Source organism: Oryctolagus cuniculus, chromosome 16, assembly GCF_051225735.1.
Source record: "Oryctolagus cuniculus isolate XC-2025 breed Fujian yellow rabbit chromosome 16, ASM5122573v1, whole genome shotgun sequence".
Lineage (NCBI taxonomy): Eukaryota > Metazoa > Chordata > Mammalia > Lagomorpha > Leporidae > Oryctolagus > Oryctolagus cuniculus.
Genome location: NC_142882.1, coordinates 12,674,774 through 12,691,667, shown reverse-complemented (window position 1 = coordinate 12,691,667; position 16,894 = coordinate 12,674,774). Strand labels below are relative to the sequence as shown.

Below are 16,894 nucleotides of genomic sequence, written 5' to 3'. Positions count from 1 at the left end.
TTTAAAGCAACTATGTTTGAACAAAATTGCTTCTGTGAATGTTGGTATATTAAGTGGAAAATTACAGAAAGGGCTCATAAAAATGGCTTTGGTGAATAAATTAGAGATGCTTCCAAATGCTAAAATGACTGACAAGTCAGATGGTGTTCAATTATTTCGAAAGGTACTGAAAACAGTGATGCTTGCCTCTTGGGTTCCATCCTTAAGTAGAAGTGAAATCCCATGTTGGGACACATCAAGGCTTTCCTGAAGGGCTTGGGAAGGTGAGTGTGATCATGGGCACAGTTTGCTTCAGAGGAGTCCAATGGCCATTCCATGATCTTCTAGAGCCCTTGGAACCTCACTCACACCTCCTCCATGTGCCAGAGCCTCAGCTCATCACTGAATGGAAGCCTGAGTCTGACCATTGCTGCTTCAGGGCATGGCTGTGGTGTTGCTCTTAATTCCATGCTCTCTCCCTTCTTTTTGATGCTGCCCCTCTCTTTAGGTGGCTGTGGAAGAACTACCAATATGTGCTGGCCTTCTTCTTTGCCATCCAGGAGATCAATAAGGACCCCCAGCTCCTCCCCAACCTGACCCTGGGTTTCCAACTCTACAATTCTGTAACCAGTGGTCACTTCACCCTGAGGAGCACTCTGCACTGGCTGACTGGAAAGCATCATCTCATCCCTAACTACACCTGCCAGACACAAGGCAAGACAGTTGCCATCATTGCTGGAACCACATCAGCATTTTTGGCTGAAATTGGAACGATGTTGGAGCTCTACAAAACCCCACAGGTAAATGGGTTGTGAAATCTGGTGAGAAATACTTCCATCTCCCACCAGATCTGTTACATCTGGGGCAAGGTCCTGTGGAAGCCAAGTGACATATTCCACTATTAGTTGAAAAAGATTTTGGGGAATTCCTTAGACTGAGAAAGGGAAGGAACAGTGGAAGCTGAGAGCCTCCACCAAGATACTCTTCTGGGGCCAATGTATCCATCCCCACCTCTTGGGAATATAGATTGTTGACTGTTCACAGGAAATACCCACAGCACAGAGATGTCCTAGGATGACTCCATGTTATACATGGATATATGAAGACCTGGGACAGTACTTTCCTTTGGATTCCATGGAACATAACAGCCCCAATGATCATTAAAGAGTGTTTGGGGCTGAGTTACAGTTGCATGAGATTTCACACCCTTCCAATCCTGACTTCTTCACATTCAGCAGATTCCTTCACAGCATTCCCAGTTCACTTTCCATGTGCAACAAAGAGATTTAAATCTTACTGTGTGTTTCATGAACTGAGAAACAATGAGACACACAGTGTACACCCATTCACTCATTTAGTCAACAAATACCCACTATGGTTCTGCTGCTGACTGTCCTTGAAAAACTGAGGGGCCTGGAACTCAATTCAAATCTCCCAATTAGGTGTCAGGAACCCAATTACATAATCCATTCAAGCGACCTCCAAGGGTCTGCATTCACATTCTTAGGATTCTTAAAGGAAACCCACTTCAAACAGGTGGCAATCTACACACATTACCAGCAAACTCACAGTAGAGTAGCATAGGAGGATTCTGGTCTGAAAAGCAAGTTTAAGAAAACTCAGAGATGGTAGGTGAGTGTTTTCTTCAAGGCAATTTAGGTTATGACAGAAAAATTAATGAAATTCAAGCTATCAAGAAATCAACACAGTAAAAGGTTGTTTGGCTCAGAGGAAACATTAACACCAGTTTCAATGGGGGCTATCTCCAGATGTAACATGGGGTGAAAAGTGGGAAAAACCAATGTCCTGGTCCAAAATCCATGCACTCTTCTACCCTCAAATGAATATGAAGATTTACAGGTATCTTACACATTTTTGCATGCTGTGAATGAGGATATCCATTCTAATCCTGAAAGCAATAAGCATTGAAGCATGGATTTCTCTGAACCCAGATGATAGAACGTGGTCTTCTCTACCCACAAACCTCAGATCATCATGGTTTCCTTTCCATTCAGATCACATACGGTCCTTTTGATCCCATGCTAAGTGAGAGAGACAAGTTTCCATCGCTCTATCAGATGGCCACTAGTGACAGCTCTCTGGCCTGTGGAATGCTCTCCTTGCTGCTACATTTTGGCTGGATTTGGGTGGCGATCTTTGTATCTAATGACATGAAAGGAGAGCAGTTCCTACAGGATATTGAAGCTGAGATGGTAAAGAAAGGTGTCTGCTTGGCCTATTCAGTAAAGCTCCCTGACGCTAAGTCAAGGTATGAAGAAAGTGAAATCTCTTTCCTAGAGGGGATCCGAATTTCATCAGCAAATGTGCATATTCTATATGGTGATGTGAGGAGCCTCTATACCATGGAATTTCTAAGCAAATACTATTTAACCCTGGGGAAGGTGTGGATCATGGCTGCAAAGTGGGAGATTGTTGTGCATGAGACAGACCACATGCTGCACTCTTTTCATGGAGGCTTCTCATTTTCACACCACAAGGGAGTAATTCCTGGCCTCAACCACTTTGTCAAGACAGTGGACCCTTCCCACTACCCAGAAGATTTCTTCCTCAGTCAACTATGGCTTCATGCTTTTCACTGCTTACCTCCTGGGTCACTTTGTGGAACAATTGGAGTCTGCCCACCAAATGCTTCCTTTGAGTTTTTCCCAGGACACATTGACATGCTGACCATATCTGACTCCAGCTATTTCATCTACAATGCTGTGTATGCAGTGGCCCATGCCCTCCATAAGATGCTTTCAGAGCAAATAGAAAAGGGATCTCCAGGAGATGCAGCTCAACCTAGGATTCTTCCATGGCAGGTAAACATCTCCCAGAACAGGACATGCACTGAACACCTGATGGCATTCTCAGGTATTTTTATTGCATTACCATATGACCGTGTTTTCATGTTGAGAATGGCATGATCAGGTATGATGGAAAGTGGACTCTTTCATACCTCACTGTGTTTAGATACATCTGTAATAGTTATCTGTGTTTGGAGGATTTGTTATCTGCTATTGAACATTTTAAAAAACAATTTCTGCTATGGAACATGTTGAAAATATTTAAAAACACTATAAATACTATGAAATGCACATAAGTCTACAGATAAATAGTTTTGGACATCTGATCACACTGATAACCAATGCCGAAAAATAGAACATAGCATTACTAATACCTAAATAGAGCTCTATATCCCCTACTCAATTTCTTTTTTTACATGTGATAGAGGAGCATATTGTCAATAACATGGTATGCTGCAGGGAAACAATATTAAGATTACATAGACAGTGATCAGACAACCACACCATTTTATACTCTATATATTAACTAGCACAAATAAGAGAAAACAAGATGTTTTTGTAGGCCTGGCTTATGTAATTTACTGTAATGTCCTCCTGTTTTAAATGTCAAGATTTCATTTTTCTCATGGATAAGTAATATTCAAATATATATATATATATCACAAATATATATATATATATATAGATAGATATATAGATATATAGATATCAGAATTCCATCACCCAGTCATCAGCTGATGAACATTTAGATGATTCCACATCTTAGGTATTGTGCATTGAGCTGCTATAGAATTGGGAGTGCAAGTGACTCTTTCATGTGCTTATTTTGTTTCCTTTGGATGCATTCACTAGAGTGAGAGAACTGGGCCATGTGGTAGAACTAGTATTGGTTTTTAGAGGAATTTCTCTACTATCTTCCATTATGGTTGTGCCAGCTTACAATCATTCCCATCAAATGTATTGGCGTATTTTTTTCCAGATCCTCATCAGAATTTGTTATTTTTCAAATTTTGGATAATACTCACTCTTGGCGGAGTGGAGTGAAATCTCACTGTAGTTGTTATTGGCACTTCCCTAATGGTTAGCAGTCCTGATCATCTTTTCATATTTCTCTTGGCCATTTGTATTTCATCCTTTGAAAAATGCCTGTTATTATCCTTAGGTCATTTCTTAACTTGATTTTTGGTTATGTTGTTGTTAAGTTTCTTGAACTCCTTATACAATCTGGAGATTAATACTTTATTGGATCCATGTTTTGCAAATATTTTCCCCCATTCTGTAAGTAGTGTCTTCACTTGGATGAGTGTATCTTTTGCTGAGTTACTTAGCTTAATGTATTTTGTTGCCTTTATTGCCTTTATTTCTTGTATCTTATCCAAGAAATTGTTTCCTAGGTAAACGTCCTGCAGTGTTTCCCCAGTATTTGCCTCTTATAATTTGATGGTTTTGGATTTAGGCTTAGATCCTTGATAAAATATGAGTTGATATTTTTATAGGGTGTAAGGTAACAGTCTGAATTCAAATCTCTGCAAATAGAAATCCAAATTTCCCAACACTACTTGTTGAAGAGACTGTCTTTTTCTAGGGAGTGAGTTTAGTTCCATGCAACATTTTCAACTCAGACTCTATAATGACAGATCATAGAAGAACAATGTTTCTCACTGTAGGATGAAATGCTATAAAGTATCTTTTTTTTTTGACAGGCAGAGTGGACAGTGAGAGAGAGAGACAGAGAGAAACGTCTTCCTTTGCCATTAGTTCACCCTCCAATGGCCGCCGCGGCCGGCGCGCCACGGCCAGCAGGCTGCAGCACCGTGCTGATCCGATGGCAGGAGCCAGGTACTTATCCTGGTCTCCCATGGGGTGCAGGGCCCAAGTACTCGGGCCATCCTCCACTGCACTCCCTGGCCACAGCAGAGAGCTGGCCTGGAAGAAGGGCAACCGGGACAGAATCTGGCGCCCCGACCAGGACTAGAACACGGAGTGTCGGCGCCGCAAGGTGGAGGATTAGCCTAGTGAGCTGCGGCGCCGGCCTATAAAGTATCTTAATACAGCTCATTACAAAGACTGGAAAGAAGATAATGATCAAAAACTACTCTTTTCTTTGGAATGATTGCAAAGCTAGGAAATATGGACTATGTTGTATCCCACAGCAGCTAAAAATCTTTCTGATTTTAAAATATCCCCTATCATCTCAAAAGGTAGCATTATATGCAATAAAAATGAGTCAAAGTGCAGAGAGAGAAATAAAAGTCATGACACCACGGCTCACTAGGCTAATCCTCTGCCTGCAGCACAGGTACTCCAGGTTCTAGTCCCGGTTGGGGCACCAGTTCTGTCCCAGTTGCTCATCTTCCAGTCCAGCTCTCTGCTGTGGCCTGGGATGGCAATGGAGGATGACCCAATTGCTTTGGCCCAGCACCCACATAGGAGACCAGGAGGAAGCACCTGGCTCCTGGCTTCAGATCAGCGCAGCACACCAGCCATAGCAGCCATTTGGGGGGTGAACCAATGTAAAAAGGTAGACCTTTCTCTGTCTCTCTCTCTCACTGTCTAACTCTGCCTGTCAAAAAAAAGTCATGGCACATTATTATTAAACTTTACTAAGGTGAAAATATTTTACAATAAATTACACATATACATCATACATAATTTTATAAGTTTAGAATTACCAAGGGCAGCCAGGGATGTACAAGCTGATTTGGGAAAATGTTTATTAAGAAAAATTATGCTTCAATTTTTAATTCATTTAATTAAATTCAACTGCACATTAGCAGGAAGCTGAATCAGTAGTAGAAAAGCTGGGATTTAAACTGGCTCTCACAGGGGTTCTGGGCACAGTGGAAAGTGGCTTCACCTGCTGCACCACAAGACAGCACAAATTTGTTAAATGAAGAAATTTTTTCTAATATAAAAGAACAGATTTTATGTATTTCATTGATACAATTCTAAGAAGATAACCATCCTTTTTTCCTTTCTCAATCCCCACTACTTCCTTTCCTATTTTCCTTTTAATTTTTGCAATAACATCATTTCCATTTACTTTAAGTTGCAGGGTTAATACACTACTAATCATAAGTTCCACAAGTGAAAAGTAGAAAGACTACTACTCCACAGGAATTTACACAAGGGTGATAAACACAAACCAAATCCAGAGAAGACAGTTTCATTTTTATATATTGTGGGTTTTTCTTCCATTCTATAAATGGTACCTGTCACCAAAAAAATTATTTGATATTTTCTTTATGGAATGGCTATATTTTGTTATGCATAATGGTATCCAGCTGAATCTATTTTTTTTAAAAAAGAGAGAATTTCATAATTTTGGGGGGGTAGGATTAAACTTTTAAAAGTGCACACCGTTGCACTCCCCTGTGGAACCATCACAATGATCAAGATATCTCACATACAAAGCCGTGTTGTTCTCATGTGGAAGAACTAAGATGAGCTTTCCTAAATCTCTGACTAATCCTTCATGGTCAGCCACCTTGTGGGACACATTCTGTGATTTCTCTGTTTGGATTCAAATGCTCCCCATCATTTTAATTGGGGAGAGGCAGAATTCCCTACACTTGAACCCACAATATGGTGACCATTCAGACAAAACTCAGCCTTTACCAAATAGACTCTCTGAGGATAGAGAGGAGGGAAAAGCAGGATTTCTCATGTGCACCTCCCACCTCTCATCTGAATGTTCTCCCTCTTTCCAATTGTGCCTCCCCTCCAGCTTCATCCACTTCTGAGGAAAATCCAATTTACCAACAGTGCTGGGGAGGATGTTTCCTTCCATGAAACAAGACATCGTATGTCACACTGTGATATCCACAACATTGTGAATTTTCCTGCTGGATTTCGTTTGCTGATTAAAATTGGGGAGTTTTCCTCTGAGAGTGCACACGGCCAAGAGTTGGTCCTCAATGAAGACATGATAGAATGGCCTGTTGCATTTAAGGAGGTGTGGATCCATGGGAATATTGGATACATATGGAGGTTCTGAATAGAATCTGAGAGGAGATTATGTGTGAGAATTTAAATAAGCATTCAACTCTCATTTCACATCTTGGCTTCCAAAGTTATGGTGTTCCTTACACATATAAGAACCAGTGTGTATTAGAAGTGCACATGTGTATTAGATATTGTTGTTTTTTACTTTTGGCATATTTATGCATCCCGAGGTTGAGTGACTAGAATGAGCAAGGTTAAGGAATGGAGATGGAGATCAATATACAGAAATAAATTACTAAATGCATGCATACACAGATTCTAAAATTTTATTTCAACTTTTTTATTAATATAACTTGAAAAAATTTCATGTATTATATATATATTTATAAGCATAGTGATATTTTAATCACTTGGTGAGAGTCATTATTATGTTTTGATGCAGTATGAACACAAGTAAATTATGAGTTGACTATTTGTAGAAACTATTCCCATTTTCCTTTGTCATTGTGCTTGTGAATCAGTTCAGTTTTTCTTCTGAATATCACCACACAGCTGTGATAAAAAATTTATCATCATTGTGCTGTTGATACACCCCAGGCAATTTTGTGGCTGATTTGTATGACTATTGTATGTTATACCACAAATGCATTGGTAGAATCAGGAATTGATGCTCTCCCTGTGTCTAGACATTTAGAAGTAGATCAATGCGCAATCCATGGTTTTTAACATTTGCTCATCTTTTACTTGTAGGCTTGTCTTTTTTCTGAGTAGCTACTAATAGAAGTGTACTTAGTCATCATATTTTTTGGATATTTTTTCTTGCATGTAAAATCTACTCAATAAAGGAAAGAGACATGTAAAATAGTCTCAGACATACACATTCTGAGAATGATTACCACATAAAAACTGAACTGAAAAGATTTCAGAGGAAGCAATTCAATAAAGAGACAAATGCCCAGAAGCATAGATCCAGTGATGAGCAAAATTAAACCCATCAGGTGCCCTCATAATATTTGGCAGTCAATTGACAAACCTGGAATGAGCATCTTAGAAACTCCAATGGGATGTATGAATAAAATCAACAAATACAGACTGGGGAGGACATAATGATGACCTTGGGATGAAAAGGCAGTTAGAGACATCCTATCACAGTGCTTAATGTCATGTAAAGCAATAACCATCACTTCTCTTTCCCCATCAGACTCCTCAGTCTTTGTGTAGCCAGAGGTGTGGTCCAGGATTCAGGAAAATACCACAGGAAGGAAAACATGTCTGCTGCTATACTTGCGTTGTTTGTCCAGAAAGAGACATTTCCAATCATACAGGTAGAAAACATATAACTTACCTGTGAGAACCCCAGGTTCTGAACTGTTTCTTGATAAAAAGTAAACCAAGAATATTTGCGATGAGATAATAGTCTTCACTCATTATTTCCATTCCTTTGTTGTATGCTCACTATTGCCATCTCATTAAGTGTAAGCTGTTGTCTAGTGGTGCTTATCCTCTCAAGCTCAATGCTGACAATAATTCTATCTGTCATCCTTCTTTCCCATCCAATGATGGACAAGACTCTCAAATTGAGATCTAAGGTCTAAACAAGAAATACAATATTTGTGTTTTTAAGGATATCTAGAAGGCTTGAAATCAAAACTTTTTAATAAACAGCTGATAAGCAGGTAGCTACTTCACATGAATTGTGATGGGAATACTGTATTACTTTCTGTGCTGCCTCTTTGACATAGTGCATGGTGTGCAGTACACATAATGAATGCAACCACTTTTCCTTTATGTACAAACCAGTAGAAGAGGAAAAACAAGATTCAATATAGAGACACAGCATCCTAAAAATGATGCAACTTGCTAACTCAAAAAACATTTAAGGAATGTTAAACATCAAATAAAATATCAAAGCCAAATGTTTTGAGAAATGTAAAAGTCTCATTGGTAAATAGTTCCACTGTTCAATGTAGAATAAATATGGTATTAATAATTTGAATTCTTCCAAAGGATGTTTTAATTCACATAATCTTTGCTCAAGAAATATTTTGATTTCAGTATCTTAAAACAAGCTATATATAGTTTCATGTAGAAAGAAGATAACAGAAAAATGACTTCAAGTTTCTGTGAAAACACTCAACATGCAGAAAGTTAGTGAAAGAAAGAAAACTAAAGTATCATGCATTAACCCATTGTACAATATACCCTTGCCTATGTATTCCTGGGGTATCTCTGAGACAGGTGCAAGAAGCACCTACATTCTATTAAAAGTAAACAGTATACATTGAAAAGAATTGAAAGAGAGAATTCCTCTAAATTTTTGCAAATGTTCATATTCCCTCTTTTTACAAAATATATTTATTTATTTGTTTCAATATTAGAGTTACAGATAGAGGGAGAGTGTAATAGAGAGGGAGAGAAGATACAGAGAAAATCTTCCATCAGGTAGATTCACTTTCCAGATAGCTGCAATAGCTGGTTATGGGCCAGGCCAAAGAAAGAAACCAGGAGCTTCTTCCAGGTCTTGCAGAGGCCCAAACATTTGAGCCTTCCTCTGCTGGTTTCCTAGGCACATTGGCATGGAGATGGTTTGGAAGTGAAGCAGCCAGGACATGAACAGGTGCCTGTATGAGATGCCATCATCGCAAACAGTGACTTTAACCACTACATCACAAGTCTTGTCCCAGAAGCTTGTATTTTTGCATGAGCACCAAGGATAAAAGCAAAGTAGGACTCTTACTGCAAGTGTAGCCCTACTAATAACATTTTTTTATTTTTTTAAAAAAGATTTATCTATTTTATTTGAAAATCAGAGATTCAGAGAATGAGAAAGAGAGAGAGAGAGAGAGAGAGAGAGAGAGAGAGAATTTCAATCTAATTGTCAGGCCCCAGATGGAAACATTGGCTCAGTCTGGGCCAGGCAGAAGCCAGGAGCCAAGAGCTTCCTTTGGGTCTCCCACATGGGTGTGGGGGTCCCAAGTACTTGGGCCATCTTCTGCTATTCTTCCTAGGCAATTAGAAGGGACCTGGATTGGAAACTGATCAACTGGGACACAAAACAATATCCATATGGGATGCTGGCATTGTAGGTGGTGGCTTTACCTACTATGCCACAACAATGACCCTATTTTTGTTTGTTTGACATTTGAAAGAGAGACATATTCACCAACTGGCCTATTCTTAATGACTTTTCTCATGTTGTAGCAGCAGAAGTGCATTATTTCAAGTGAGACAATGTGGTGTACAATTTGGTGTTCACGTGAGATAAAATGGTGAAAAAGTCATGCTTTCAGGTTAACAAGAGAACCTAGTTGTGTTTCGGTAACATGATGAAAATACTACTTACTTTCTTATAACCTCAGAAAGATAAACAGCTACAGTTCTCTTTTATTCAAGCACAGTATCACAACAGATATATGGAAATACTGACAAGATGAGTCCATGTAGGAATTAGAGTAGAGAAAAATGTACGGAGGTCTCAGGAATGACACATGATTTATATAAGTCATCTCCATTTGAGAATAAGTGAGAAAAACCTTAACACTGATGACCCCAGATAAATACTACAATCCATGTGAATAAAAGGATTCTCCTGAGAAAGTAACTGGGGGCTGTAGTGAAGAGGGCTTGGAAGAATCCATGCCCATATGAAATACAGGAAATTCATCATTTTATAGAAATTAAAACACTAAAATAAAATCTCTGAGCGATAAGATGAGTTCACAGAGCCCCATGTGCCTAGGTGCTTGTTTGAATGAATTTCTGCCAAATGGAAATGGGCATTCTCACTGGATTAGGAATGCAGGAATTTTCTCTAGTGTTTCTTGGTATCCATCACTACAGGCTGGACTCAATGTGACATTGCAAAGGTGACCATATTTCTTAACAGGGATAGAGGAGAAAATTATGAAATGGAAACAGAGTCTTCCTTTTTCCCACAGATGCAGAACAGTGTATCCCGTGTGCAGATGATGAGTACCCAAACATGGAGAGAAACCACTGCCTCCCCAAGCTGGTGACATTCTTAGCCTTTGAGGAATCCCTGGGGATGGCTCTGGCCTGTGTGGCTCTGTGCTTCTCTGTCCTCACAGCTGCAGTCCTCTGGGTCTTTGTGAAGCACCGAGACACTCCCATCGTCAAGGCCAATAATAGGACCCTCAGCTACATCCTGCTCATCACCCTCCTCCTGTGCTTCCTCTGCTCCTTACTCTTCCTTGGCCGTCCAAACACAGCCACCTGCCTCCTCCAGCAAATAGCATTTGGTCTTTTGTTCACAGTGGCTGTTTCTACTGTGCTGGCCAAGACCATCACTGTGATTCTGGCCTTCAAAGCACTGAAACCTGGAAGAACAACGAGGCGACTGCTGGTATCAGGAGCTTCTAACTCCCTCATTCCCATCTGCTTCCTGATCCAACTGGCTCTCTGTGGCATCTGGTTGGGAACCTATCCTCCCTTTATTGAGTTAGATGCACACTCTGAGCATGGCCACATCATCCTGGTTTGCAACAAGGGCTCAGTCACTGCCTTCTACTGTGTCCTGGGCTACCTGGGCTCCTTGGCCCTGGTGAGCTTCACTGTGGCTTTTCTAGCCAGGAATCTGCCTGACACGTTCAATGAAGCCAAGTTCCTGACGTTCAGCATGCTGGTGTTCTGCAGTGTCTGGGTGACCTTCCTGCCTGTCTACCACAGTACCAAGGGGAAGGTCATGGTGGCTGTGGAGGTCTTCTCCATGTTGGCCTCCAGTGCAGGCCTCCTGGGCTGCATCTTTGCCCCCAAGTGCTACATTATACTCATAAAATCTGATAAAAATTCTTTGAAAGCTTTAAAGAACCAACACAGTTATGCAGGATCCTAAAGCATTTTTTCTTGAGTTTCTTCACATTTTCAAATTTTGTAAACAGAAACCAAAGGATAGTGGCATTCCAACACTGGAAAATAAGCAAAACTAAAAACCATCATTGGTTAGACATTTGTCCTAGCAATTAAGATGGCTTTGTCTCACATGACAGTAGCTGAGATTCCCAGGAAAATAAACCTTTTGAGTGAGTGGTGACAACTCAGAGTTATTCAGTTCCTGTCAGGCAATTTTTTTCTTGGCTTCTGGCTCTGGCCTCAATCCAGGCTCAGCCACTGTGGGCATTGAGAGGTGAAGCAGTGAAAGGTTGTTCTCTCAACAATCTCTCTCCTTCTCTCTGTTTCTCTTTCTGCCACTCAAAAAACACAATTCAGGATAGAAATATTTTCATATAACATAAAAGGAATCACTGTTTTAGTACTGAAACAGAACTGGCCATCAACTTATAAACATCAATCACATTTTATATGATAGGGCTATCCCTAAAAATGTGCACACTAACTAACTTCCTTTTTGTTTATCAATTTAGATGCTATATATGTTCATATTTGACAACACATTTCAGTTATACATTCTTTATGTTGCTTCTCTGAAGGTCATGGGGAATTTGTCATTTTGTGCTTATAATTTAAGTGGAATTAATTTCCTAAATATAAAAGTCAACTAATCCTTGAACATTCTTTTCTTTGGATGCTGTATTGTTCATAAATCTCTTAGTAAATAATTACTGTCTGGCTAATTGGAAATGGTATATTTATCACTTATGTAGGTAGTTTTCAGGATTACATAGGAGTGATGCTATAATTGTCTGATCTATCATTTGACTGCTAGCTTTGCTTAGAGTTTTTATGCCAGGAGACAATGATGCTATTTTTGAAATTCACACACCCCACAAGATCCACTGAAGTAAATAGAGCAAATAGAAAAGGGATCTCTAAGAGATGCAGCTCAACCTAGGATTCTCCCATGGTAGGTAAACATCTCCCAGAACAGAACACGCATTGAACACCTGTTGGCATCCTCAGGTATTTTTATTGCAGTTCCAAGTGATCAGGCATGATGGAAAGTGGGCTCTCTTTCATACCTCACTGGGCATAGATATATCTGTAGTTGTTATCTGTGTGTGGAGGATTTATGATCTGCTATTGAGCATTTAAAAAAAATTTCTGCTATGGAACATGTTGAAAATATTTAAAAACTGCATACATACTAAGAAATGCATGAAAGTCTACAGATAAATGAGTTTTCATCATTGCATCACACTCATAATCAACACCCAAATTCAGCACATAGCATTGCTAGTATCCCAAAGGAGCTCTGTATCCCAACTCAATTTTTTTAACATGTGAAAGAGGAGCATATTGTCATTAACATGATATGATTCAGTGAAACTATGTTACTATTAAATAGCCAGTGATCTGACAACCACACAATTTTATACTCTGTATATTAACTAACAGAAGTAAGAGAAAACTCGATATTATTTTAGGTCTGGCTTATATAATTTACTGTAATGACCTCCAGTTTTAAATGCCATGTATACATTCTTTCTCATGGCTGAGTAATATTCCATTATATATATATATACATGTACATATATATTTTTATGTATGTATATGTGTATATATGTGTGTGTGTGTATATATATGTCACATTTCCTTCATACAGTCATCAGTTGATGGACATCTAGATGATTCCACATCCTAGCTAATGTGCATTGAGCTGCTATAAACATGGGAGTATAGGTTATTCCTTCATGTGCTGATTTCATTTCCTTTGAATGCATTCCCAGGTGTGGACAGCTAGACCATATGATACAACTAGTATTGCATTTCTGAAGACTCATTCTGCTATCTTCCATTATGGTTGTATAAGCTTACAATCTTTCCCATCAACAATATATTTAGGGACTTCTTTTCCAGATCCTCACCAGACTTTGTAATTATCCACATTTTTCACATTCTAAGTGGGATGGAGTGAAATCTCACAGTAGTTTTTATTGGCACTTCCCTGATGATTAGCATCCAAGTGCTTGGGACCCTGTAGTCACATGGGAGACACAGTTGAAGCTGCTGCATCCTGGGTTGGCTTGGCCTAGTCCAAGTCCTTGCAGCCATTGTGGAGTGAATCAGCAGATGCAAGATCTGTCTCTTCTTTCCCTCTCTGTATCTCCCTCTCTCACAGTAACTCTGATTTTCATAATTTTTAAAAGTTTAACAAAATTGAATGAACTATCAGTTGATTTTGGTGTTATGAATCAGAAATTTAAGCATAATTTTTCTTAATAAACATTTTACAAAATCTGCTTGTACATCCCTGGCTGTACCTGGTAGTTCTAAACTCATAAAATCATTTATGCTGTGTATGTGCAGGTCTATTTGTATAGAATTTTCATCTCAGTAGAGTTTAACAGTAATATGCGTGAGTTTTATTTGTCTCTCTGCACTTTGACTCTTTTTTCTTGATAATACCGGTACCTTTTGAGATGATAGGGGAAATATTTTATAACCAAAAAAGATAATTATGAATGTCCTGATGGTAGTTAGGATCTGGACAGTATGTATTAGCCCTGACTTTCTGAGTCTCCTGACACCTTTGTGGGATGGCCAATTCTTTAAACAACTATCATCTTGTCTTCACTAATTTGAACCAAGGACTTCATAAATAACAATAATCTTTGGAAACATTCTTGGCCTATATACTTACTTTTCTAGTTATGAGGCTACCAAATCACAACTGGTGCATCAACTATTATTGTACTTAAACACAGAAATTACATAATCAAGTAAACATGCTGATGTCCATTTACATATATGTATATACAGATTATATATATTTCTTCTGTGAGACATTAAATTTATTTGATTTACTCAAATAATTTGATCAGTATATTTTCCTGTACATAAATGGAGAAATTCCTAATTGTGTTCTACAATGGGTATTAGATTTATGTAAGCTAGAGTTAAAATCAAGAAAAATCCATATATAATCCAATGGGTGTACCCTGTGCTTATGTGCATGCTTAGTGATCTTGTAAATAATAATAGGCTCACAACCCTTCCTTACTCTTTGTGGCAGGCTTTCTATATGACATCACTTCCTGTGTCAGAGTCATTTTATGATATAACATTGACCCCACTTCTATTTTCCCCATCTGGGTCTCACAGAGAGCATGGGCTACAGTGTATAGCATTATAGAGGAGATAGCTCCTGTGGGATACACCATAGTCCATATTTCCTGGCTTTGCAATACTTTCAAAGTAAAGTGTGGTTTTGATCATTACCTTCTTCCTAGTCCTAGTAATGAGCTGCTGTATTAAGATATTTTATAGCATTTCATCCTACAGTGAGAAACATTATTCTTCTATGATCTGTCATTATATAGTCTGAATTGAAAATGTTACATGGAGCTAAACTCACTCCCTAGAGAAGGAGTCTCTTCAATAAATGCACACATTTGGATTTCCACATGCAGAGATTTGAAATTGGACTGCTACCTTACAACCTATACAAATATCAACTCATCATTTATCAAGGATCTTAGCCAAAAACCTGAAACCATCAAATTACAAGAGGCCAACACTGGGGAAACACTGCAGGACATGTGCCTAGGCAATGATTTCTTGGATAAGACCCCAAAACTGGCCGGCACCATGGCTCACTAGGCTAAACCTTCGCTTGTGGCACTGGTACTCCAGGTTCTAGTCCCGGTTGGGGTGCTGGTTCTGTCCCAGTTGCTCATCTTCCAACCAGCTCTCTGCTGTGGCCCAGGAGGGCACTAGAGGATGGCCCAAGTGCTGGGCCCTGAACCCGCATGGGAGACCAGGAGGAAGCACCTGGCTCCTGGCTTTGGATCCCCATAGTGGCCATTTTGGGGGGTGAACCAAATGAAGGAAGACCTTTCTCTCCGTCTCTCTCTCTCACTGTCTAACTCTGCCTGTCAAAAAAAAAAAAAAAGACCCCAAAAGTACAGGCAATAATGGCAACAATAGACACATGGGATTAAATCAAGCTAGGTAACTTTTGCTCAGCAAAAGATATATTCATCAAAGTGAAGATACAGCTAACAGAATGGGAGAAAATATTTGTAAAATATGCATTCAATAAACTATTAATACCAAGATCGTATAAGGAATTCAAGAAACTTAACAACCACATAATCAGCATTCCAATTAAGAAATGAACTGGGGACAGTGCTGTGGTGCAGCAGATTAATGCCCCGGCCTGAAGTACCAGCATCCCATATGGGCACCGGTTTCAGACCCAGCTGCTCCACTTCAGATCCAGATCTCTGTTATGGCCTGGGAAAGCAATAGAAGATGACCCAAGTTCTTGGACCCCAGCACCCATGTGGGAAACTTGGAAGAAGCTCCTGGCTCCTGTATCCTTGCTTCAGAACTGCACAGCTCAGCCATTGTGGCCAACTGGGGAGTGAACCATCAGATCAAAGACCTCTCTCTCTCTCTCCCTCTCTCTCTCTCTCTCTGCATCTCCTTTCTCTGTGTAACTCTGACTTTCAAATAAATAAATAAATCTTAAAAAAAGAAATGAACTAAGGATATGAACAAGCATTTTTAAATGGATGAAAAATAAATGGCCAAGAGACACATGAAAAGATCTCCCCATCATTTTAATTGGGGAGAGGCAGAATTCCCTACACTTGAACCCACAATATGGTGACCATTCAGACAAAACTCAGCCTTTACCAAATAGACTCTCTGAGGATAGAGAGGAGGGAAAGGCAGGATTTCTCATGTGCACCTCCCACCTCTCATCTGAATGTTCTCCCTCTTTCCAATCGTGCCTCCCCTCCAGCTTCATCCACTTCTGAGGAAAATCCAATTTACCAACAGTGCTGGGGAGGATGTTTCCTTCCATGAAACAAGACATCGTATGTCACACTGTGATATCCACAACATTGTGAATTTTCCTGCTGGATTTCGTTTGCTGATTAAAATTGGGGAGTTTTCCTCTGAGAGTGCACACGGCCAAGAGTTGGTCCTCAATGAAGACATGATAGAATGGCCTGTTGCATTTAAGGAGGTGTGGATCCATGGGAATATTGGATACATATGGAGGTTCTGAATAGAATCTGAGAGGAGATTATGTGTGAGAATTTAAATAAGCATTCAACTCTCATTTCACATCTTGGCTTCCAAAGTTATGGTATTCCTTACACATATAAGAACCAGTGTGTATTAGAAGTGCATATGTGTATTAGATATTGTTGTTTTTTTACTTTTGGCATATTTATGCATCCCGAGGTTGAGTGACTAGAATGAGCAAGGTTAAGGAATGGAGACAGAGATCA

The 16,894-nt window shown here is 39.5% G+C and overlaps 1 protein-coding gene across 1 annotated transcript; it reads left to right on the top strand.

Annotated features, from left to right (window-relative positions):
- The first annotated feature begins 752 nt into the window (after positions 1–752).
- LOC100349977 (vomeronasal type-2 receptor 116-like) lies at positions 753–11,583 on the top strand. Its single transcript, XM_089315537.1, has 3 exons — positions 753–779; positions 7,933–8,056; positions 10,670–11,583. The coding sequence occupies exons 1-3, from the start codon at positions 753–755 to the stop codon at positions 11,581–11,583; spliced, it is 1,065 nt and encodes a 354-aa protein (XP_089171663.1).
- Positions 11,584–16,894: the final 5,311 nt, after the last annotated feature.

What these genes read in the sequence shown, in the direction of transcription:
- LOC100349977 (XM_089315537.1), top strand. Translation starts at nt 753, where the DNA reads ATGTTGGAGCTCTACAAAACCCCACAG. An exon ending in AGCTCTACAAAACCCCACAG is followed by an intron (nt 780 to 7,932) that starts GTAAATGGGTTG and finishes TTTCCCCATCAG; the next exon opens with ACTCCTCAGTCTTTGTGTAG. An exon ending in AGACATTTCCAATCATACAG is followed by an intron (nt 8,057 to 10,669) that starts GTAGAAAACATA and finishes TTTTTCCCACAG; the next exon opens with ATGCAGAACAGTGTATCCCG.